At 48.1% G+C, this 25778-nt stretch overlaps 2 protein-coding genes across 2 annotated transcripts in view; both read left to right on the top strand.

Moving 5' to 3' along the window:
• Positions 1-8513: 8513 nt before the first annotated feature.
• Positions 8514-10347, top strand: prr15lb (proline rich 15 like b). Its single transcript, XM_038778583.1, has one exon. It carries the CDS (start codon positions 8781-8783, stop codon positions 9102-9104), a length of 324 nt encoding a protein of 107 aa, XP_038634511.1. The 5' UTR covers positions 8514-8780; the 3' UTR covers positions 9105-10347.
• Positions 10348-25639: 15292 nt separating this feature from the next.
• LOC119953911 overlaps positions 25640-25778 on the top strand; it is a 46186-nt gene continuing 46047 nt past the window's right edge. The window contains exon 1 of the mRNA XM_038778580.1: positions 25640-25733. The gene's annotated coding sequence lies outside the window, so the exon portion shown is untranslated. The remainder of the gene's footprint in view (positions 25734-25778) is intronic.

The raw sequence follows: 25778 nt of genomic DNA, 5'->3' as shown, positions 1-25778 counted from the left end.
GCCTTTGTAGATGTTGTCCCATGTCCTCATGAGGAATAGAGAAAACAAACTTCAAAAAGATTATTTAAACAAGAATAACAATGCACCTTGAAAATCACAACTTCCCCTGGGATATAGAGTACACAGTGAGCTACTGTTCTGCCCTGTTTCAAACAGCTAATTATGGGATATAACATCTGCTAGTTTCAGTGGTTGCTCTATTGAAGTCAGTCCATTATAAAGGAAGGAGGCAGCTATTGTCTCCCTGAGAGCAGAGTTTCACTTCATAGTAGCTATTAGTTTCTTTTGGCATTGTGTATTTCTGAAAGTGAAAAGACTAGTCTATCCTGTCCCATTAGCCCATCTTTCATCCCTAGCTGCTGGAGTCAATCCGGAGCAGTGAGTGGCTCTGTCAAACAGCACCAGTTGTCCCTTAAGGCACAAATTGCGTGCTTTTATATCTTTCACATAAAAGATTTGATGGCAGTCGTGTCAAATATTTATTCCTCAGCCCTCATCAATAAAACAGATTATCTGATTGTTTATCTGATCGCTATTTATGGAATCTTACTGTGTGAAAGTTGACTATTGTGTTTCCCAAAGATACAAGAGCGGCTCTAATTCAAGAGTAATTATTTCACACAACATGCTTCAGGACACCCTGAGGATGTGATAGGTTCTATGTAGATTCAAATTATTTTTATATAACCATAAACCAGGTTGACAAGTTGAGCAACAGAGCAGAAGAGGTGAGGATGAAATGGGAACAATGGAATTGTGGAGTTTGTCAAGTCTCCAACTAGCCTGAAGCAGCCCTGGATTGTGCCAGAAAAATTGGTGCCGATTAACAGGTTACATATTGTTTCATTTGAGATTTTGTTCAAAGGTTTAACTGTGAGTGGTGTGAAACACACCCTCCACTATTATTGCCCCATCCCTTTGCCCCTTTTCCCTGACTCTCTTACCCCACACCCTCCATATTACTTCTCTCTCTTTCCCATCACAGCCCTCTCTCTCCCCATGCCTCTTCTTCCCTCTCTCTCTCCTCCTAGATCCCCCACCTCCCCTATCTGTCAGCAAACCCCCACCACCAGGAGTTTCCCTGCAAGCCACTCACCATCCTGACTTGGAAACATATCGCCGTTCCTTCACTGTCACTGGGTCAAAATCCTGGAACTCCCTTCCTAACAGCACTGTGGGTGTACCTACACTTCAGACTGCAGCAGTTCAAGAAGGCAGTTCACCCCCAGAATTGCAAGGACAATTAGGGATGGGCAATAAATTCCACATCCAAAGAATGAATGTTTAAAAATGCATTTAGCACCAGATGGAGCTCAAAACTTTGGAGCAACCAATTCTTTTTTGCCGCTTTCTAGTTTCAGTGGAGCAGTTGAGCGAGATCAGAGCAACTAAAATTTGAAATCTCCACCTATTGCATACTCCTCGTGCCTTTTAGAATACTTTATTTTTCTGTTTGGCAGCTGGAAACTGGAATAAAAAAAGCTCAAGACTGATACTGGGTGTGAAACTAGTCGATTGGGTGTTGGTTTCGCACAGTCCCTCTCAGTCACTGACATGTATAAGCCTATTATTATTATTTTGTTAACCCCTGCAACTACAGCTGGGACCAAATGTGGATAAAACATTCAGCAGAAAGCTCAGCAAGTAGCCAGCACAGCTGTGGAGAGTCCACGGATGGGGGGGGGGGGGGGGGGGGGGGGGGGGTCCCCACTGGCAGAAGGTGTGAAGGTCGGGTTCACCAGGTCCAGGGTGAGACAGGTAAACGGCTAGATGCAGAGTATCAGGTTAGACTGATACCAGATACTGTGAGCTGTGATGATCAGTGCATGACAAAGGAGAGGTAACCAGGCGACTGACGCAAACAAACACAGCAGAGACGGAAGATCAGAGTATCACCCCAGTAATATGAGAATCAGGCAATTCTCATTACTGCAAATAAAAAATTCAATGTGTGGAGATTAACCATAAATTATCTGCGTGCATCTGCTGATTATTATTTCGAGTGCAGGTTAACTCAGACAGATTTGTGTACTTGGAGGTCAGTGTTTGGGAAGTGGGATACTTCATTCCCAGGACAGGTACAGCACGGGGTTAGATACAGAGTAAAGCTCCCTCTACACTGTCCCCATCAAACACTCCTAGGACAGGTACAGCACGGGGTTAGATACAGAGTAAAGCTCTCTCTACACTGTCTCCATCAAACACTCCCAGGACAGGTACAGCACGGGGTTAGATACAGAGTAAAGCTCCCTCTACACTGTCCCCATCAAACACTCCCAGGACAGGTACAGCACGGGGTTAGATACAGAGTAAAGCTCCCTCTACACTGTCCCCATCAAACACTCCCAGGACAGGTACAGCACGGGGTTAGATACAGAGTAAAGCTCCCTCTACACTGTCCCCATCAAACACTCCCAGGACAGGTACAGCACGGGGTTAGATATTGAGTAAAGCTCCCTTTACATTGTTCCCATCAAACACTCCCAGGACAAGGCAGCACGGTGGCGCAGTGGGTTAGCCCTGCTGCCTCACGGCGCCGAGGTCCCAGGTTCGATCCCGGCTCTGGGTCACTGTCCGTGTGGAGTTTGCACATTCTCCCCGTGTTTGCGTGGGTTTTGCCCCCACAACCCAAAGATGTGCAGGTTAGGTGGATTGGCCACGCTAAATTGCCCCTTAATTGGAAAAAATTAATTGGGTACTCTAAATTTTCAAAAAAAAAGAAAACAAAGTACTCCCAGGACAGGTACAGCATTGGGTTAGATACAGAGTAAAGCTCCCTCTACACTGTCCCCATCAAACACTCCCAGGACAGGTACGGCACCGGGTTAGATGCAGAGTAAAGCTCCCTCTGCACTGTCCCCATCAAACACTCCCAGAACAGCTACAGCACGGGGATAGTTACAGAGTAAAGCTCCCTCTACACTGTCCCCATCAAACACTACCAGGACACGTATAGCACAGGGTTAGATACAAAGTAAAGCTCCCTCTACACTGTCCCCATCAAACACTCTCAGGACAGGTACAGCACGGGGTCAGATACAGAGTAAACCTCCCTCTACACTGTCCCCATCAAACACTCCCAGGACAGCTACAGCACATGGATAGATACAGAGTAAAGCTCCCTCTACACTGTCCCCATCAAACACTCCCAGGTCAAGTACACATCAAATAGAGTTATGATTATGAACATAGGAATTATTCGCGTTACACCCATGGGTTTTTATCTCTTGTATATATTTCTCTGGAGGCCAGTTCCCGGGCGTAACAATCAACAAGCATCAATGGAAGACAGCCTTTATTAATATGACTAATCCAAGCAATGCGAGTTTAATTGGCCCCAAGGTAACATGTTTAGCAAAACACCTTGCTGACTCACCTGGTGAAATGTTGCCTTGTTGTGAAGGTCAATATATGGCTATACCGATGTGGGTGAAACATTAGTGTCCGAACACAATATTCACGCACAATCAGTACAAGGATGTGATACAGCATAAACCTGATTGGCATTGCTGGATTATGAGTAATTGAGTTATAGATGTGGTTACAAACTACTGCACCATTTCCAATCTCCTTTCCTCTTCAAAGTCCTTGAATGTGCCTCACAAATTCTGCCCATTGTTTCTGCAACTCTGTGTTTGAATCTTTCCAATCCGATTCCTGACACTGCACTGCAAAGGTCCTCACCAAAATCGCAAATCGCATTCCTCTGACAGCCACAAAGGTAAACTATCCCTCGTCATCAGTCTTTACTTGTCTGTCGCCTCCAACATTTTTTTTTTCTTTTTATAAATTTAGAGTACCCAATTATTTTTTTTCCAATGAAGGGGCAATTTAGCGTGGCCAATCCACCTACCCTGCACATCTTTGGGTTGTGGGGATGAAACCTCTGCAGACACGGGGAGAATGTGCAAACTGCCACCTCTAAAATTGTTTAAAAAGATCTTCAGCGGGATTCTCCGTGGGCAGGATCCTCCGCCCTGCTGGCGCATTTCCCAATGGCGTGGGGTGGCCCACAATGGGTAACCCCATTGGCCAGCTGTGCAAACGGAGAATCCCGCTGCCAGTGGGGGAGTGCCGCGCTGGAAAACTGGGCTGGCGGGACGGAGAATCCAGTCCATTGTATTGGTATAGCATCCCACATGACCAGGGCCGGCTCAAGGCACCGGCAACTCGGGCCGTCGCCCGGGGCGCCATGTGCTCGGGGGCGCCAGAGACTCGGGTCCCGCGCATGCGCAGTTGGGCCGGTGCCAACCAGCGCATGCGCGGTGGCCGCCCGCCCCCAGGGCGGCCCCCCGGCTCGGTCCGCCCCCCCCGCTCAGTCCCCCCCGCCCCCGCCCCCCCTCGGGTCCGCCCCCCCGCCCCGCCCTCCGGTCCGCCCCCCCTTCGGGTCCACCCCCCCACGTGTCCGCCCCCCCTCGGGTCCGCCCCCCCCCCCCCCCGCCCCCCCCCTCGGGTCCGCCCCCCCCGCCCCGCCCCGCCCTCCGGTCCGCCCCCCCGCGTGTCCGCCCCCCCCGCCCCCCCCCCGCCCTCGGCCCCCCCCCCGCCCTCGGCCCCCCCCCCCCTCGGCCCCGCCCCCCCTCCTCGGCCCCCCCCTCCTCGGCCCCCCCCCCCCCTCCTCGGCCCCCCCCCCCCCAAGGGCGCCGAAGTTCAGCTTGCCCGGGGCGCCAGCAACCCTAGAGCCGGCGCTGCACATGACCTCAATGCATTCTAAAGTGCACTACAGCTAATCAAGTACCTTTTATTTATTCATTTACGGGATGTGGGTGTCGCTGGCTAGGCCAACGTTTGTTGCCCGTCCCTAAGTACCCTTGAGAAAGTGGTGGTGAGCTGTCACCTTGAACCGCTGTAGGTCATGTGGTGTAGGTACACCCACAGTGCTGTTAGGGTGGGAGGGAGTTCCAGGATTTTGACCCAGCGACAATGGAGGAACAAGTCAGGATGGTGAGTGACTTGGAGGGGAACCTCCAGGTATTGGGGTTCCCACGTGTCTGTCACCCTCATCCTTCTAGATGGACAAGTGTAGGCAGGTAGGAAAACATAGCAACCAATTTTCACAGAATAAGATCCCACAAACAACAATGTGACGACGATCAGATAATCTGTTTTAGTGTGCTGGTTAAAGGATGACCAGGACAAGAGCAAGGAGTCTCACTGTAGGTATACAGGTCCTTGCTGACACCACATCCCTGGCATGGTGGTCAGGGGCCGATATCGTGATCAGCACAAAAATCCATCAAATATGTAAAACGGAGTCATTTTCGTTACTGAAGTCAGCCGTGACAGTCAGGCACCTTGAATTCCACTGCTAGTCAATAAACAAATCGAGTTCCCTTCTCAATCACTGAGTCAGGAAACCCAGCCTTTTTGTTCCCGAAACTGGCTAACTTGGCTGCAGGAGATACTTTGCCTCACAGATGGGGTGACGACAGCCTGATATGCTGCCACCCTGTGCTAAGGTGCCTCTACCTCGTATTATACCAGTGATGGAGGTACAGTGCTCCATAGTCAGCATTAAGTAGCTTCAAGCAGTGAAAAAATGTTGATTCAATCTATCACGGGTTTCAGCTAGGGGTTTGAGCTGGTTGATTTCTGTAGAACATTCCGTTGCAACTGTAAGAACTGTTTTCTGTTAGGTGTAGGGATTACTGAATCAGGGGTTGTTGATTTCCGCTACAGATATCACATGGTTTCGCTATCTTGCAGTGATTTTGCAAGAGCTATCCCCTCGGGATTGGTAAGAATCTGTCATTTTTTTTGTTCTTTCATGGGCCATGCTGTGATGAATGTTGTTATACATTATATTTTATATTTTGTTGTGGCAATGTTACTAAAAACTCTGGGTTTAAATATATGCCAGCAGTATGCCTGCTAAAACTGTGATTAAAGAGGGCAGCACAGTGGGGCAGTGGTTAGCCCTGGGACTGCGACGCTGAGGTCCCAGGTTCGATCCCGGCTCTGGGTCACTGTCCGTGTGGAATTTGCACATTCTCCACGTGCCTGCGTGGGTTTTACCCTCACAACCCAAAGATGTGCAGGGTAGGTGGATTGGCCACGCTAAATTGCCCCTTAATTGGAAAAAATGAATTGGGTACTCTTTTTTTTTTTAAAACTGTGATTAAGGAATCGTAAAGGTGAGGAAATCATTGATTTTAACCATTTGATGGCTAATGTAATATTGTCTATAGAAAGGAGGTTCCTTGGGGTGTAGATATTAATGAGGGATGGTGCTTAGTCCTAGCTAAGCAGGTCATGGTACATCTCACAGATGACGTATTTAATGCAAGTACCCAGGTTTTTCTGTGGTTTGGGCTGTTTTGCCATAGGACTGGAGTCTGACAAGGCAGAAGGATTTTCAAGTTGTTCCTGAAAGGGTCTCGCTCCATAGGTCTGGAGCAAGTAACCCTGATTGCTAACTTTATTTATGGGTGCATTTTGAACTGTATTAGGCTGCTTAATTAGGGCTAGTGGCAGGTATAGATAGTAAGTTTAAGTTTTTCCTTGTGTTTAAGAACTGTTCAACTGATAATTATGAAGCTATTTACTTATAATAGTAATCTTTATTAGTGTCACAAGTAAGCTTACACTGCAAAAACGGAACTGTGAAAATCCCCTTGTCGTCACATTCCAGCACCTGTTCGGGTACACTGAGGGAGAATTCAGAATGTCCAATTCACCTAACAAGCACGTATTTCGGGGTTTGTGGGAGGAAACCGGAGCACCCGGAGGAAACCCACGCAGACACGGGGAGAACATGCAGACTCCGCACAGACAGTGACCCAAACCAGGAATCGAAGCGGGCTCCCTGAAGCAACAGTGCTAACCACTGTGCTACCGTGCCGCCCAGCTGATGTTGATGTGGTTAATTCTGTGTTTGAATCAAAGTTTGTTTTCACATAAAAGATAGCTACTGGTCAGGGTCATCGCTCATAGGGCAAAGTATCCTTTCCGCACAGGTTTACAAATTGCTTGAGGTTTCTCGTCCAGTGTCCCAACAAAGAGTGGGGTCTGGTGCAGTGCCCTATGATGCCTAGGCCAGCATTTGTTATCCATTCCTCATTTCCCTTGAACTGAGTGTCATTTCAGGGGGCAGTTAAGAGTCAACCACATTGCTGTGGGTCTGGAGTCACATGTAGGCCAGACCAGGTAAGGGCAGCAGATTTCCTTCCCTGAAGGACATTAGTGAACCTGATGGGGTTTTTACAACTGATGATAGTTGTCAAGTTTATTCTCCAGTGAGGACTTTCACTCGGAGTGACAGAGCCTCACTCCCCACACAGAGCGAGGACTTTCACTCGGAGTGACAGTGCCTCACTCCCCACACAGAGTGAGGACTTTCACTCGGAGTGACAGTGCCTCACTCCCCACACAGTGAGGACTTTCACTCGGAGTGACAGAGCCTCACTCCCCACACAAAGTGAGAACTTTCACTCGGAGTGACAGAGCCTCACTCCCCACACAGAGTGAGGACTTTCACTCGGAGTGACAGAGCCTCACTTCCCAAATATGTAAAATACTGAACAATCGGCCAATGATTGAAGCTCATCCCTCAGCCACGTGACAGAGATCAGTGTAATTTATACAGTGACAGGTGAGGGAGTCACTTCCACCTGCTGGAGACAGACAGAGGGAGAGAGAGACAGAGAGACTGGGACAGAGAGAGACTGAGACACAGAGAGACTGAGACACAGAGAGAGAGACAGAGAGACTGGGACAGAGAGACAAAGACTGGGACAGAGAGAGACTGAGACAGAGAGAGAGACACAGAGAGAGAGAGGGACTGGGACAGAGAGAGAGAGACACAGCGACTGGGACAGAGATAGACAGGCAAAGACTGGGACTGAGACAGAGAGAGAGAGAGGGACTGGGACACAGAGAGAGACAGAGAGAGAGAGAGAGGGACTGGGACACAGAGAGAGACAGAGAGAGAGAGAGAGAGACTGGGACAGACAGAGGGAGGCTGTGACAGAGAGAGAGAGAGACTGGGACAGACAGAGGGAGACTGGGACAGACAGAGGGAGGCTGTGACAGAGAGAGAGAGAGACTGGGACAGACAGAGAGAGACTGGGACAGACAGAGGGAGGCTGTGACAGAGAGAGGGAGAGACTGGGACAGACAGAGAGAGACTGGGACAGACAGAGGGAGGCTGTGACAGAGAGAGAGAGAGACTGGGACAGACAGAGGGAGACTGGGACAGACAGAGGGAGACTGGGACAGACAGAGGGAGGCTGTGACAGAGAGAGACTGAGACAGAGAGAGAGACACAGAGAGAGAGAGGGACTGGGACAGAGAGAGAGAGACACAGCGACTGGGACAGAGATAGACAGGCAAAGACTGGGACTGAGACAGAGAGAGAGAGAGGGACTGGGACACAGAGAGAGACAGAGAGAGAGAGAGAGGGACTGGGACAGACAGAGGGAGGCTGTGACAGAGAGAGAGAGAGACTGGGACAGACAGAGGGAGACTGGGACAGACAGAGGGAGGCTGTGACAGAGAGAGAGAGAGACTGGGACAGACAGAGGGAGACTGGGACAGACAGAGGGAGGCTGTGGGGGCTGCAGGGGGAGAGTTGAAGCAGAGAGAGGCTCAGAGAGCAGCAAACTCCCCAGGAAGTGGGCTCCGGAAGAAATCTCCCCCCGGACAGCTCCCGGGATGAGGTTGGGATGCAGCATCTCCCGATGCCAGCAGCCACATTGGCACTGAGTGGCTGAGCCGGATTCGCCCCGGGAGCTGCGGGATCCGGGATTGCGGGATCCGGGAGCTGCGGGATCCGGGAATCCGGGATGGGGGACGGGGCCGCCTCCAGCTGGTGGAAATTCACCTTCTTGCGGAAGAGGAACAGCCCCAAGGTTGTGTACGAGGTGCCGGTGGAGCGGAGCCACCCTGACAGCAAGGACAGTACCGACAGGGAGAGGGAGAGCCCGGGCAGGGCAGACTCCGAGCTGCAGGCTCGCCTGGAGAAAATCGTGGACAAGAGCACCAAAGGCAGACACGTGAGAGTGTCCAACTCCGGCAGGTTCAAGGAGAAGAAGAAAGTCAGGTCGAGTCTGGTGGAGAATCCCAGTCTGTATAACGATGCAGGGAGTGGGGGTGGCCCCCAGCCCTAAACACCCCCTACCCCTCCATCCTGACCCTCTGAATCAGAGCATCTCCCCCCCCACTGACAGCCCAGAGTGAGAGCCTTCAACCTGCAAACCCACTGAACTGTGCCCACTGAACTGGGCAACCCACTGAACTGTGCCCACTGAACTGGGCAACCCACTAAACTGGGCAAACCACTGAACTGGGCAACCCACTGAACTCTGCCCACTGAACTCTGCCCACTGAACTGTGCCCACTGAACTGGGCAACCCACTGAACTGGGCAACCCACTGAACTGTGCCCACTGAACTGTGCCCACTGAACTGGGCAACCCACTGAACTGGGCAACCCACTGAACTCGGCAACCCACTGAACTGGGCAACCTACTGAACACTGCCCACTGAACTGGTGCCCACTGAACTGCTGCAACCCACTGAACTGGGGAACCCACTGAACTGTGCCCACTGAACTGGGCAACCCACTGAACTCTGCCCACTGAACTGGTGCCCACTGAACTGCTGCAACCCACTGAACTGGGGCAACCCATTGAAAGGGTTAATCCCTGCCCCCTGTTACAGGGGGAATGTGTGCTGAGCTGCTGGTTCACTGTCCACTCCCCAACTCTTCAAGGTGAACCTCTGCAACCCATTTCCATCCAGAAGAAGCAGGATTTGTTTTGACATTTCATTTGGAAAGTTTTCTTTAAGTGACAAAAGGGTGTCTGTTTTCATCATGTTAAAGTTTGGCTGTACAATTATTTGAGCACAGAGCCCTGGGCTTCTGAATGTGATCGGTGAATATTCCGCCGCTGTTTTCTGAACACTTGAAGAGGAACCCAGGATTTAAGAGGAGGCCATTCAGCCCTTCCGAGGAGCTGTGGGGGGGATTGGAGGATAGTGAAGGAACTCGAGTGACTGGAAGATGTGAATATGACTGAGTGATTCAAACCGTTTGTGTGAGAGAGAGAGAAATGCCACAGGTTGTCAGTGGATATAAATCACAAGATTCACACAAAGGATGAATCACTGGAAACGGTGCTTTACTTTAAAAAGGACGTTGAATCGTGCTGAGTGCATTATGTTTAGTCAACAATGAAAAAGTACTGGGTTACAGGGAATTGGATTGTTGCTCTATCTCAGCCCAGTGTACAGTATAATCAAGGACTCTGACTTCCACGAGACACACACGGATTGGCAGAATGTGATTATAAAAATGTTCGAAAGATTCCTTAAACTCTGATTTTAATTAAATGACCTTAATTGACTGTGACTGGGCGTCAGGTTTTCTTTGGCACTCTTGTGAAGCACCTTGAGATGAGTTACCATGTTAAAGGCGCTATATGAACGCAAGCTGATATTAGTAAAGTTTATAAAAGTTACCAGATCATTCCTGGACTTGAGAATAGAATGATGTCAAGATTGGCCTGATTAAGGGCGGCATGGTGGCGCAGTGGTTAGCACTGGGACTACCGCATTGAGGACCCGGGTTCGAATCCTGGCCCTGGGTCACTGTCCGTGTGGAGTTTGCACATTCTCCTCACCGGGGCTGGTTTAGCACAGTGGGCTAAACAGCTGGCTTGTGATGTAGAACAAGGCCAGCAGCATGGGTTCAATTCCCGAACAGGCACCCGAATGTGGCAACTAGGGGCTTTTCACAGTAACTTCATTGAAGCCTACTTGTGACAATAAGCTATTATTGTTATGTCTGCGTGGGTTTCAACCCAAAGATGTGCAGGGTAGGTGGATTGGCCACGTTAAATTGCCAATTGGGAACAAAAAATATTTGGTACTCTAAATTTATTAAAGAAAAAGATTGGCCTGATTATCAGGATAATATTTGCAGGTAGCCCAACGTCTCACCTGTCTTAGAAACATAGAAAATAGGAGCTTGAGGAGGCCATTCTGCCTTTCGATCCTGCTCCACCATTCAATATGATCATGGCCTATCCTCAACGCCATGCTCCTGCTCTCTTCCCCTATTCCTCAACACCTTTAGAGTCTAGAAATCTATCTATTTCCTTCTTAAATATATTCAGTGGTTTGGCCTCCACGGTCCTCTGTGCTAGAGAATTCAACAGAAGAGGTTTCTCTTCATCTCAGTCCTAAATGGCCTACCCCAAGATCTGTGACTGTGAGGCCTTGTTCCAGCATTTCCCCCCTTTCCCTCGCTCCAACCAACATCCCTGCATCCATTCTGTCCAGCCTGTCAGAATTGTATATGTTTCAATTAGTTCCCCTCTTATTCTTCATAAGGGCGGCTTGTTGGAACAGTGGTTAGCACTATTGCTTCACAGCTCCAGGGTCCCAGGTTCGATTCCCGGCTTGGGTCACTGTCTGTGCAGAGTCTGCATGTTCTCCCCGTGTCTGCGTGGGTTTCCGCCGGGTGCTCCGGTTTCCTCCCACAGTCCAAAGATGTTCAGGTCAGGTGGATTGGCCGTGCTAAATTGGCTTTAGTGTCCAAAAAGGTTAGGTGGGGTTACTGGGTCACGGCGATAGGGTGGAAGTGTGGAACTTAAGTGGGGTGTTCTTTCCAAGGACTGGTGCAGACGTGATGGGCCGAATGGCCTCCTTGTGCACTTTAAGTTCTATGATTCTAAATTCCAGTGACTACTAGGCCCAGTCAACCCAATCTGTCCTCCTGTGACAATCCTGCCATCACAGGACCCAGTCAGGCGGGCCTTCCCTACACACCCTCTATGGCAAGTATATCCTTGGATATGGAGACCAAAAATGTAACACAATACTTCAGGTGTTGTCTCACTAGGACCCTGTATTTCTGCAGTAAGACATATTTTCTCCTGTACTAAGTTTCTCTTGCAATGAAGGCCAATATACCATTTGTCTTCCTAACTGCTTGTTTTCAATGTCTGGTGGACAAGGGCAGCCAGGTCCCTTTATACATCAACATTTCCCAATCCATCACCATTTAAATAATACTCTGCGGTTCTGTTTTTCTACCAAAGTGGGTAACTCCTCCCAGGTTCGATCCCGGCTCTGGGTCACTGTCCGTGTGGAGTTTGCATATTCTCCCCGTGTCTGCGTGGGTTTCGCCCCCACAATCCAAAAATGTGTAGAGTAGGTGGATTGGCCACGCTAAATTGCCCCTTAATTGGAAAAAAATAATTGGGTAATCTAAATTTAAAAAAAAAAAGTGGGTAACTCCACACTTATCCACGTTATACCGCATCAACCATATATTTTCCCACTCATTCACTGTGAAGCCTCTTAATATCCTCCTCACCGCTCCCACTCCCAGAAAAAACTTGCCAGCTTCTTTGGCATCAGTTAGGCGACATGATTAAAATAGATCAGATCCTGAGGGGCATTGACAGGGTGGATGTAAGAGGATGTTTCCTCTTGTCGGGGATTCGGGAACTAGAGGTCACTGTCTAAAAATAAGTTGTCGCTGATTTAAGATGGAGATGAGAATAATTTTATTTTCTCTCCAGAGGGGGCTGAAGCTTTGGAACTCTGTTCCTCAAAAGGTAGTGTGGCAGAGTCTTTCAATACTTTCAAGGCAGAGGTGGATAGACTCTTGATTAGCAAAGGGTGTAAAGTGAAAAGTTATCAGGGATAGACAGGAATGATTTGTTTTGATTTATTTATTGTCACGTGTAGGAATGATTTGATATAATAATAATCTTCATTGTCACAAGTAGGCTTACATTAACACTGCAATGAAGTTACTGTGAAAATCCCCCAGTCGCCACATTCCAGCGCCTGTTCGGGTACACAGAGGGAGAATTCAAAATGTCCAAGGTGGATTCAAAGGTGGATTGGCCACGCTAAACTGCCCCTTAATTGGAAAAAATGAATTGGGTACTCTAAATTTAAAAAAAGATAAATGATAAAGCAAACCGATTCTGTGCGTAAATAAGTGTTTTACTTGGCTACTGATGGTGGTAGATGTTTCTAAGAAAGATTTGCATTTGTTTGAAATCTTTTCATTTCCTTAGCACTTTATAACAAATGAAGTAATTCTGAGGTTAGTCGCTGTAGCTAACGAAACCCACAGCCAATTTACAGAAAACAAGCTTCCATCAACAGTAGTTTGAATGATGACCAGATTATCTGTTTTTGTAATGCTGGACAGACAATAAATATTGGCATCAGGTGGAACTCCCAGTGTCTCTGTGAAGTATTGCCATGGCACCTCTTCAGTCCTCTTGATCGGGAAGACTGAACTTCAGTTTAATGTTTCCAATTCCAATTCTCTTTCTGTACTTTCTGGTGTCCTAAGGCAGACTTTCATCTGTTTCCATTGCCAGTGATTCCCGGAACAGGTCGCTAGTCAGTCGCCGGGGCTTGTAGCTTGCGGTGCATCGTTCCACACCAAGTGTGGCTGACAGTCTCTCCCACTCTTGCCTCCTGCCGTTCACTTATCGGAAGGATTTCCAGGTTGACACTCAACCTGTTTGACTGTGTTATGAACGCACCTCGTCAGTTTAATGTCCCATCCACATACCAGTGCAGCATTCCTTCAGTACTTTTTTCCATTCTTTCATAAGCAGGGCCAGTATTTGTTGCTCATACCTAACTGCACTTAAGGGCAGTACTCAGTCCTGTAATGAAGTATCCGCCTATTTTATGCACTTACATTTCTGGAGCAGGATTTGAAGACACGACCTTCTGACTCAGATGGTTAAGTAAATATCCATCTGAATTATATTTACCTCAATTGCATAGAAGGTGTTTTCTACAAATATTGCACGCAGTTACAAAGTGTCACTGTAGCCACACCCGAGTCCAGTCAGCATGTTATGTTGGCTAACACTGGGTTCAAAGATAAGCACTCAAACTAATGGCTTATTGGAGATATCCAAATGATCATCTAAAATTCCAACCTGTGTGGTGATTGCATGATCTCCCAGAAACAAACACCTCAATTTGCATATAAAACTGATATCCAATCCATGTGCAAAATTGATTCACTTTATAAATTAAACAAACATACATAGACAGGGGTTTTGGTTTGCAACTCAGGTCGACATCTACTCTTGAATAGAGGCTCAGCATCCAAATCTTACGCATTAAATCAAACCATTGTCCCTCGCAGATTTGGGCTCAACCTATCTGTACTGCTATCTGGGAACAAACGCCAGCCAAGGGACCTGGCAGTAAATTGAACGATAATGTACAGTACAATTGGTAAAATATCAAGGTTCTCAAAGCCCGTTTATGCATGGGGATCCACACAAATTCCACCAGAAAGGTCAAGCTTTTGGTACAATTTTGATTTCTGTGAAGAATGACTATTAGGGCAGGAGGTGAGCAGAAGGATGCTATATTTGAATTCCACTGAGGGTCTGTGCCTTCTGGGGAAGGAGAGTAGCAGGAAAAGATAAACTTCAACAAAGTTGACCAGGGAAAAAGTCAGTTCTGCAGTTTGGGTGTAACTGTAAGAGTAGACTTGTGTTTCTATAGCATCTTTCATGACCACAGGACCAAAGCACTTTACAGGCCATTCATGTGATAATTTCTGAGGATCTTGTTATATGTTTTGAGAATGAATTAATGTGGTGTAGTGGAATTACATAGCCCATGCACCCTTAAATTCAGCGTTTTCCTGTTAATGGCTGCTAATAAATGTTGTATTTGGAAATGTACTGCTGTGCGCAAATGAAATTCCCTGTTACAGTTTCTACCCTGAAATGCACAACAGTTGTCTGATTAACAGGAATCTACTGAGGGTAAGTAAAAGTTGCAGAGGGCGTGACATTGTAGGGGTCACAAAATGACAAATATTGTGACCCCAACAATGTCACACCCTCTGCAATATGACAATTATTGTAGCCTTGATATCCTGGCCCATGTTCCCTGCAAAACAGCACACTGGAAAGGTGAGGGTAATGCAGTGGTTAGCACTGTTGCTTCTCAGCCCCAGGGTCCCAGGTTCGATTTCCGGCTTGGGTAACTGAGCGGACTCTGCACGTTCTCCCCGTGTCTGCGTGGGTTTCCTCCGGGTGCTCCGGTTTCCTCCCACAAGTCCTGAAAGACGTGCTTGTTAGGTGAATTGGACATTCTGAATTCTCCCTCTGTGTATCCGAACAGGTGCCGGAATGTGGCAACTAGGGGCTTTTCACAGTAACTTCATTGCAGTGTTAATGTACTTGTATCACTAATAAAGATTATTATTATTTATTATTATTAAGAACTGTTTGGTTGGAAAGTTCATTACTTCCAAATAACAACCTGTGACTAACTGTACTGTTTCCAGTGCCTGATTAACCCTTCTTACTGTTGTAATTGGGCCCTTTGTCAATATTGCTACTTCTCCAAACCAGTTCTCCTGTCCTTTCCAAAGATCCCAAAGCTTGGAATAGTTAGTTCTCAATTGTGTTCAGTTTCTAGTAGGTCTGTCTTCATATTCTTTAACTTAAACTCACTGCTTTTATTTCTGATGCTACATTCATCCAACAGAACTCTTATCTGGATAGCTGTCCTTTCCCCCACACCCTGCCCACATCCCCTGCCAGCCTTTCTCATGTACTGTTTGATTTAGCCTGACCCTGTTATGGACTGACCTCATTAACATTACACCCTGTCTGCTTCATCTGATGCCGGTGTGCCGGTGCCTATGTTGTATACCTTGTGTTGCCCTATTATGTATTTTCTTTTCTCCCCTTTTCTTCCCATGTACTTAATGATCTGTTGAGCTGCTCGCAGAAAAATACTTTTCACTGTACCTCGGTACACGTGACAATAAACAAATCCAATCCAATGCCATATTAGTTTAAATCTTTTCCCACAGCCTTGCTTACCATTTCTCCAAGGATATGGGCTGTCCTACCCACCGGATACCTAATTTGTTGTCCCTGGTTGAGGAAAGATTGATCCAGTTTGTAAACATGTATTGATGAGGTATTAATCATCTGGAAATTAAACAAAGTTTTGAACAATACACATCCTGCCTAACCCTGCTGCAGGAAAACATGTTCTCCCCACAGATGGTGTATGCCTGGAAGAGATGCACAGTGATGGAAGATGTTGAGAGACAACGGCTGCTTTTAAAGAACAATTATCTGCCAAGATAGTCAGATAATAAGCATTTAAAGTATATTAAAGACAGGACATACTTGTAAATGTTAATTTTAACCCCTCCACTAATAATGCTCCTAAATTCCCCCCCAAACCTTCCACCTGCCTCTTCTTCCTTAAGTCTCTTCTTGGACCTATAGTTTCTATGTCCCAGTGCCATATTTTGTTAATCTCCTGCAAACTGTCTTGGAACATTTTACTAATTTAGAGATACTATATAAATGCAAGTTGTTGATTTATTGTAAAAGTATTTCAGCCAGAGTTATCTGATGATTTGCATAATATTTATTTGCTAAATTCACTCCTTGTTTTGATGATTGTTGTGAATCATTTTCCACCATTCTGTGAAAGCATTTTCGCATATGGGTAGTGGCAATCACTAAACAGACAAAAATCATTAAAACAAGGCAATTAGAGAGTGCATTCCAGAAAGGGACTATATTTTTAAAATTTGTGCCTGAGTAATGCTACAGGAATGAATTAGTTGCTTTATTACTGTAATATTCGTGATCTGTGATTAGTTTGGAAGTGTAAGAGAATGGGACCTGGGTTGTGGGTGACCATTGAAGTGGCATGTGGCTATACGTCGAGCAAATCAGGTTTACGGATCTATATCTAGGGCCATAGAGATAAAATGAAGAAGGGCAGCACGGTGGCCTAGTGGTTAGCACTGCTGCCTCACAGCGCTGAGGTCCCAGGTTCGATCCCGGCCCTGGGTCACTGTCCGTGTGGAGTTTGCACATTCTCCCTATGTTTGTATGGGTTTGGCCCCCTACAATCCAAAGATGTGCAGGTTAGGTGGATTGGCCACGCTAAATTGCCCCTTAATTGGAAAAAATTAATTGGGTACTCTAAATTTATTTTTAGAAAAAGATAAAATGAACAAAGCAGAAAATGGAGAGATTTTACCAAGCTTTCAATCTTGTACTTTACGGGATAGAGGCAAAAATATCTCCCTCCCTCATTTGTTATTCTTACTCTTTCAAACTAATCACAGGTCATGGTTTTGTACCAGTTTGACTTCACTTTTAATAATAATCTTTATTGTCACAAGTAGGCTTACATTAACACTGCAATGAAGTTACTGTGAAATTCCCCTAGTCGCCACATTCCGGCACCTGTTCGGGTACACAGAGGGAGAATTCAGAATGTCCAATTCCAAAACCCACGCAGATACTGGGAGAACGTGCAGACTCCATACTGACAGCGACCCAAGCCGGGAATGGAACCTGGGACCCTGGCGCTGTGAAGCAATAGTGCTAACCACTGTGCTACTGTGCCTCCCTACTTAGTGTTTGTTTCAGTGTCACACATCATAGGCTGAAAGCGAATGGGTTGTCCAGGGGAAATCAAAGCTTCCTCCCTTATCAGCTGGCAATTTAAAGGTTAAACTTTTAGTTTCCGTCATCCTTTAACCTTAAATTTTTTGTACCAAAAGGAAAGGTAACATCAGATGTGTTGTCACATCCCAGCTAGTGGAGGAAAAGGTTCCAGATGCTGTTTTTAATCTTGTTTATTACTTTCCTTCACCATGTATCAACTCCCAATTAAGTGACTATCAAGTCTCTGGTATTGTAACTCTTGTATTTGTCGCAGGAAAGTTCACATTAGGCCCTTTGCACAAAATCTATTTGATAACCTTTTTTGGAAAAGTTAACTGCAAGGTTAAAGTTTCACGTATGTCGTTATACTGTAAAAAATTAAACCTTGTTATGTGATCTTCTCAATGCTCCTGGGAGTAACCCTAGACGGTTAGGTAAGAGGGTAAATTGATACAAGCCATTTGCATCATAGAGCAGGCAAAAGATGAATGAATAGGGCTTAATACCTCCATCCCTCATCGGGAATAGGTCATCTGAGACGTCTGTAATACAGTCACAGACTTTAACCCACTAAGCGAGGCTAATGTTTTCTTCAAAGATCTCAACATGGTGGAAAGAACTGTTCAGCTGCTCATGAAACTCCTCTGTGTTATCAATTTTCTAATAATAATCTTTATTATAGTCACAAGTAGGCTTACATTAACACTGCAATGAAGTTACTGTGAAAAGCCCCTAGTCGCCACATTCTGGCACCTGTCAGGGTACACAGGGAGAATTCAGAATGTCCAATTCACCTAACAGCACGGGCACGATTCTCCGCACTCACGACGGGGCGGAGAATAGCGGGCGGCGCAAATTTTTATGGCGACGCTGGTCCGACGCCCTCCCGCTATTCTACCCCCCCCCCCCCCCCCCCCCCCCCCCCCCCCCACACCCGCCCCCCGACACGGATCGCTGCTCGCCGTTTTTTTACGGCGAGCAGCGATTCTCTCCTGGCCGATGGGCCGATTTCCAAGGCCTTTACGGCCGTTTTCACGATTTTTAGTACACCTGCTATACCAGTTCGTGAAAACGGCCGCAAAGTGCCGTTCTGCACAACCATGCCACCCTGAACCCCTCGATTAGATTCCAGTCTGTAACTCACTCCGGGGTATCTGTTATTCTATATATAAACCACCCCAAACCCCTCGATTAGATTCCAGTCTGTAATTCACTCCCGGGTATCTGTTATTCTATATATAAACCACCCCGAGCCCCTCGATTAGATTCCAGTCTGTAACTCACTCCCAGGTATCTGTTATTCTATATATAAACCACCCTGAACCACTCGATTAGATTCCAGTCTGTAACCCACTCCCGGGTATCTGTTATTCTATATATAAACCACCCCGAACCCCTCGATTAGATTCCAGTCTGTAACTCACTCCGGGGTATCTGTTATTCTATATATAAACCACCCCAAACCCCTCGATTAGATTCCAGTCTGTAACTCACTCCCGGGTATCTGTTATTCTATATATAAACCACCCTGAACCCCTCGATTAGATTCCAGTCTGTAACTCACTCCCGGGTATCTGTTATTCTATATATAAACCACCCCGAACCCCTCGATTAGATTCCAATCTGTAACTCACTCCCGGGTATCTATTATTCTATATATAAACCACCCCAAACCCCTCGATTAGATTCCAGTCTGTAACTCACTCCCGGGTATCTGTTATTCTATATATAAACCACCCCAAACCCCTCGATTAGATTCCAGTCTGTAACCCACTCCCGGGTATCTGTTATTCTATATATAAACAACCCCAGAACCCCTCAATAGTCTGTAACTCATTCCTGGTGGTGTAGTGGTTAGCACTGCTACCTCACGGCGCCGAGGACCTGGGTTCGATCCCGGCCCCGGGTCACTGTCCGTGTGGAATTTGTGCATTCTCCCCGTGTTTGTGTGGGTCTCACCCCCACAACCCAAAGATGTGTAGGGTAGGTGGATTGGCCACGTTAAACTGTCCCTTAATTGGAAAAAATAATTGGGTACTGTAAATTTATTTTTTAAAACTCACTCCTGGGGTATTTGATATTGGATAGTAGGACTATCGCTGGTCGGTGTATCCTAGCCATCTCTCTGCAGCAATTCACCAAATATCCTTCATCTCGAGGCTGTTGAAACACATGGAAACATATCAAAATCGATGCAAAAAAACTTCCTGTGTTCAACGATTAACATAAATTCCATCTAAACAGGACAGGAGAATCTCAGACAACATCACATTGGCTGTGCTGTCATTAACCAGCAATATAATCCTCTGACTCTGACCTTACTGCACTGAATCGTTCTAGTGCACACTTCACACCTGAATAGGGAAATACTGGACGGTAAGGCACAGGCCAATGGGAATGCTGAAGCCTCAATGCAACTTCTTTGCAGCTGGAACTTTGAACAGTGACACATCACTGGATAAAGTCTGCACCTGCATTTGCACGCAATGCAAACTGGTTACCCTGGCAGTACAATGCCAGGATTCAGTCTCATTTCATATGTGCAAGACCTTGTAAAAATACAATTAGGATAACTTGGGAGCCGATTAGACTCCTCGTGATTTTGGATATCTCTGTCAAGACTTCTCGGAAGGCACTTGAAATGAAAATCGCTTATTGTCACGAGTAGGCTTCAAATGAAGTTACTGTGAAAAGCCCCTAGTCGCCACATTCTGGCGCCTGTTCAGGGAGGCTGAATTGAACCGTGCTGCTGGCCTGCTTTGGTCTGCTTTCAAAGCCAGCAATTTAGCCCAGTGTGCTAAACCAGCCCCAACCACTTATCTCGCCTCCAGATGTTCTTCCCTGCTGCCAGCCTTCACCACAGCATGGGAGCAGACTGTGGAGCTCCACCATCCACCTCTGTGGAAAAGGAAGATTAGAAGCCACACCACCGCCAGGAGCTTTAGCAGCAACGTCCCCTTCTCTGCACATCCTGCGGAGAACCTACTGGAAGGAGGGAAGGGCCCCAAGATGGCATCCACAGGTGGAGGATCAGCTCTCCTGTGTTATCTCAGTAGCAGTGCCTCAGGAGGTTCAAGCTCTGGTGGCAGGTTGCTACCAACATCTGCAATCTCCTGAAACATTGGAGCCGGTGGGTAGACATACTAGTGGCCAATATGTTACCTGACACTGGAGGGCATGTACCACCCTCGGGCCTCTGTCTCTTGTCAAGTTGTGACGCTCTCCTCTTGCAAAGGGGAATTGCATCTAATTCTAGATAGACTATGTTACTAACAATGGCTGAAGCCATTTCATCTCCACAAATCTCGCAAACATTATTTGACAGAGAAAGGGTGAGAATTCTACATTTGCTATAAGATAGTGTTAGTTTAGGGAACAGGTTCAGATGTTGTTGGATTCCTAATTTACCGGACACCTCCCTGAATTCCTATGAAGAACTGTGAATCAAACCAGAAATTCGAGACAGACTCGACATTCAGGAAGCAGATCAAACATTGGCCCCTTTCATTCCTTCAACAACAAAGAAACTGAATCCCAGTTTCTTACCTAACTTCTATTTTGGTTTCTGTGTCGCATTTTCATCATTCAACTGCACAGGAGAGTCGGTGGCCAGGCTCACAGAGTTGTCCCAGCAACTCACCTCTCACCACAACATGCCCCAGAGTGAGGCTGAGGGCATCATTGTGGCTCAGTGGGCAGACCACATACTTCGTGTCATAACCCCCAGAGGGACGAACTGATTGATCTCCCCAAGGGGCTTGTGGATTACAAGTTCCCCATTTGAGTGGCTAAGGCCCAACAATGGGCTTGTTAATTCCCCAAGATAGAAGGCGACTCAGGAGTGAGCCGGCATTGCAGGATCCCGGCCGGGACTTGGACTGTTGCTTAGGTTGCTGTATTTTCCCAGCTGTGAGTAGGAAATAAACTACTTTTGACTCACCTTTTCTGGACTCCTTATTGATTATAATAGAGGCGACGAGGATGAAAACGGAACTACACTCGGCACTGCTGGCCACTCAGACAATGGCTGCTTGCCAACACAGAGGAGCAAGGTTTGCACTGTTTCACAAATGTTGCTCTTCGGTAGATTCGACATGTTTGATGTGTGTGTGAAAGCGTATGCGCAGTTTCTTCAGGGCGAATGCTACCTGTGGGGCCCCCGCTTTCAGCATCCTAAAGTGCCCTACCTACCCTGTGGCATCAGACTCCAAGATGTTTTCTTTTTTTATAAATTTAGTGTACCCAATCATTTTTTCCAATTAAGGGGCAATTTAGCGTGGCCAATCCACCTACCCTGCACATCTTTGGGTTGTGGGGGTGAAACCCACGCAGACACGGGGAGAATGCGCAAACTCCACACGGACAGTGATACAGAGCCGGGATCGAACCAGGGGCCTCAGTGCCGTAGGCAGCAATGCTAACCACTGTGCCACCATGCTGCCCAGAGGCAGCAGTGTTAACCACTGTGCCACAGTGCTGCCCAGAGGCAGCAGTGCTAACCACTGTGCAACCGTGCTGCCCAGAGGCAGCAGTGCTAATCAATGTGCCAAACCTGCTGCCCAGACTCCAAGATGTTTGAGGAGTTGGTGCCGCTTGTGACAGATCACTACGACCCCAAGCTGTCGGTCATTGTCCAGAGGTACCGAGAGAACCCGGGGGGGGAATCTGTTACTGAGTTTCTGGCACGATTACTCACACTGGCGGAATACTGCATCTACGGGCCATCCCTACCCGAGGTGCTACGAGATCACCCTGTATGTGATTTAAACAACATGCCGACATAGTGCAAATTGCTGGCTGAACCGTTGTTGGATCTAAAAAGAGCCATTGAAATCTCCCTCTCACATGAGGGCATGGAGAAGGGTTTCCAGGAGCTCCAGGATATTTCAGGGACGGAGGTGAATAGCGTGGGACACCCCCCCCCCCCCATACAGATGAGTGGCGACCCCTAGGAGCAGGATCTCTGGGATCCTGCCTTTGCCTGAACACTATTAGGGGCAGGCCTGTTGTCTGAGGGCTGCTCAGACTAGGTGTACTGAGCCCAGTCTTCCCATTCAAATCAAACACATCGAGTCTGCCGAAGACATCGCCTCAGAATCACCGGAGGGCGATTCACAGAGGTGCGGCACGAGTGGCCGGAGAAACCGCAGGGTCCGGCAATGCCTGGTCAGCCGATAAACGTGTCACTCTGGCCGCGAGAGGTGCCGGCCTAGTGCCAGAACCCTCCACCTAGAGCAGCCCGAGGAGGACGAGTACTTACCGTGGAATTGCATCGCCCACCGATCCCATCAAAAGCATTGTTCAAGTGAATGGTCACCCACTAGAAATGGAGCTGGACACAGGGGCTGGAGACTCAGTCATAGGGTGGCAGACATTCAGAAATATCAGGATGGGAATTCAACATTTGAACTTAAGGGACACCGAGGCGAGGTTGGCAACATACATGGGGGAACCATGAGCCATTGTGGGTACAACAATGACCCCAGTTGCTAACGGACAGCAGTCCGTCAGGTTTCCCTTGATAATAGTAAAAGGCCCGGCCTGTGTCTGCTGGGCCATGATTGGCTATAAAGGACTGGCAGCGGAATTTCAGAACGGGTATGAGGAAACTGGCCGCAGGATCTGTGGAGATGAGGCAGGTGCGCTTTTTATTCAGCTAACGCACCACATATTATGGCTGGAGTAGCACTGGCTGAACTGTTGAGGGGCCGGAGGTTCAGAACCCTCCTCAGCCTAACATTCCTCGATATTGGAGACAAGAGACAAGACCTTCAGAGTCAGTTCCAAAGCAGACAGACGCAGGACAGGGGACGCAGTATATATCCAAAACCTCGGAGACGGTGCCCAGTGGATAGCAGGGACCCTGGTGAAACAGACTGGACCAGAATCTTACTCGATAAAAACATGGGAACGGACACTGCAGAACCACCTAGACCACCTGCAGAGCACGGGATCAGCATCAGAACAAACCCCGCTGGAGGAACCCCTCCCAACCCCGCCAGCCCAGCACAAGGGAGCCTGGGAACATCCCCCCTGGGGGCTCCCACAGTGAATCGCGTGAAGGATTTGGGATCTGACATGGAGTCTCAAACATGGGGGCGCGATTCTCCGCCCCCACACTGGATGGGAGAATAGTGGGAGGGCCTCCCGACATTTTTCACGCCCTCCCGCTATTCTCCCCCCCCCCCCCTCACGCCCGACCCACGGAGAGCGGCGATTCTCCGAGGCCGATGGGCCGAGCGGCCGGGCCTTCGCGCCCGTTTCAACACGGCAGCAAACACACCTGCTCGCTGCCGTCCTGAAATGACCGCCAGATGCCCGTTTGGAGCATCTGGGGGCCCGACTGGCACGGCAGTACCACGGCCGTGCTAAGGGGGTCATAGGCCCGCGATCGGGGCCGTGCGTCCGTAATGACGCATCTTTCCCTCCGCCGCCCTGCAAGATCAGCCGCCACGTCTTGCGGGGCGGCTGAGGGAAAAGACGCCAACTGCGCATGCGCGGCTGACGTCATCGGCCGCGTCAGCTGGCGTGACGCTTGAACGTGCGGCCATTGACGTCCGTCCGTCAAGGCCGCGCCACCGTGATGCACGGGGCCGCGCTCCTAGCCCCGCCCGGGGGGGAGAATCGGGCCCGGAAGTGGCCGTGAAGGCTGCCGTGGGTCATGGCCTGTCCCACGGCAGCCTTTATGATTCTCCGCATTTGCGGAGAATCTCACCCCAATCTTTCAGACGATGACCTGGCTAATGTTGCATCTCAGACGATCGACGTTCCTCGACATACTTCATGCCCCCCGACCTAGAGACGACAACCTCCTCCACACCCTACAACAAAGGGACGTCCCCACTTGGGGGAGGGGTGGGGGCGTGTTATAACCCACACGAGACCCACGGGGATGACCCAATTGATTTCCCCATGGGGCCCGTGGAGGACGAGCTCCCCGCTGAGGGGCACAGGCCCAACAACGGGCTTGTTAATTCCCCAAGGAAGAAGCCGACCCAGGAAGGAGCCGGAATCTCCCGATGGCTCCGCCTGGGACTTGGGCTGTTGCTTAGTTGCTGTATTTCTCAGCTGTGAATTGGAAATAAAGCTACTCACCTTTTTCGGAGTCCTCATTGACTACTAAACTCCTGAGTGATGAAGATTATAGGTTTGATTCCACTCCAGTCTGAAAACTGTGGGTTTAAAATTTGATTTCAGAAACTGAGCATGTAATCCCAGCTCAGTCCCGTGCAGGATAGAGGGAGTGTTGCTCAGTCAGAGGTGCCGTCTTTTAGATGAGATATTTAGGGATAGGCAATAAAAGCTGGCCTTGCCCGTGACACCCACATCCATAAATGATGTTAAAACAATACTCACCCTGGATTCCCTCTTAGGGAATGTAAAGGATCCTGGGGTCACTATTTTGAAGATGAGCGGGGGAATTAAAGAATTAAATAAATTTAGAATACCCAATTTTTTTTTTTACCAATTAAGGGGCAATTTAGCGTGGCCAATCCACCTACCCTGCACATCTTTGGGTTGTGGGGGTGAAACCCACGCAAACATGGGGAGAATGTGCAAACTCCACACGGATGGTGACCCAGGGTGGGATTAAACCCGGGTCTTCGGCAGCAGTGCTAACCACTGCGCCACCGTGCCGCCCCGAGCAGGGGAATTCTACAGTTAAGTGCATACGGACAGCACAGTGGTTAGTACTGTTGCTTCACAGTGGCAGGGACCCAGGTTCGATTCCCCGCTTGGGTCACTGTCTGTGTGGAGTCTGCACGTTCTCCCCGTGTCTGCGTGGGTTTTCTCCGGGTGCTCCGGTTTCCTCCCACAAGTCCCGAAAGACGTGCTGTTAGGTGAATTGGACATTCTGAATTCTCCCCGTGTACCCGAACAGGTGCCGGAATGTGGCGACTAGGGGATTTTCACAGTAACTTCATTGCAGTGATAATGTAAGCCTAGTTGTGACATTAATAAAGATTATTTTTTTTAAAATTTAGATTACCCAATTATTTTTTCCAATTAAGGGGCAATTTAGCGTGGCCAATCCACCTACTCTGCACATTTTTGGGTTGTGGGGGCGAAACCCACGCAGACACGGGGAGAATGTAATAAAGATTATTATTACTTACTGTGACATTCAGTCTGGTCTAACTTGCTGATTTGAATTGTTCATTGGCCTTTCCTTGCAGTCAGTGAGGAACAGAGAGCAAATGAAACAAGAAAGAAATGAGAATCTGTGGTCATGCATCAGGTGTAAGGAGAAGACAGGGAGGGCTGCTGACAGTCGTTTATTAGCATCACTCACAAGGTACAGGAGTAAGTGCACAATTAACTGTACAATTTAATTCACTGA

The sequence above is a fragment of the Scyliorhinus canicula genome, chromosome 19 (assembly GCF_902713615.1).
Source record: "Scyliorhinus canicula chromosome 19, sScyCan1.1, whole genome shotgun sequence".
In the NCBI taxonomy this organism is placed as follows: domain Eukaryota; kingdom Metazoa; phylum Chordata; class Chondrichthyes; order Carcharhiniformes; family Scyliorhinidae; genus Scyliorhinus; species Scyliorhinus canicula.
The sequence above is the reverse complement of the archived record's forward strand: the minus strand, read 5'-3'. Positions and strand labels throughout refer to the sequence as shown.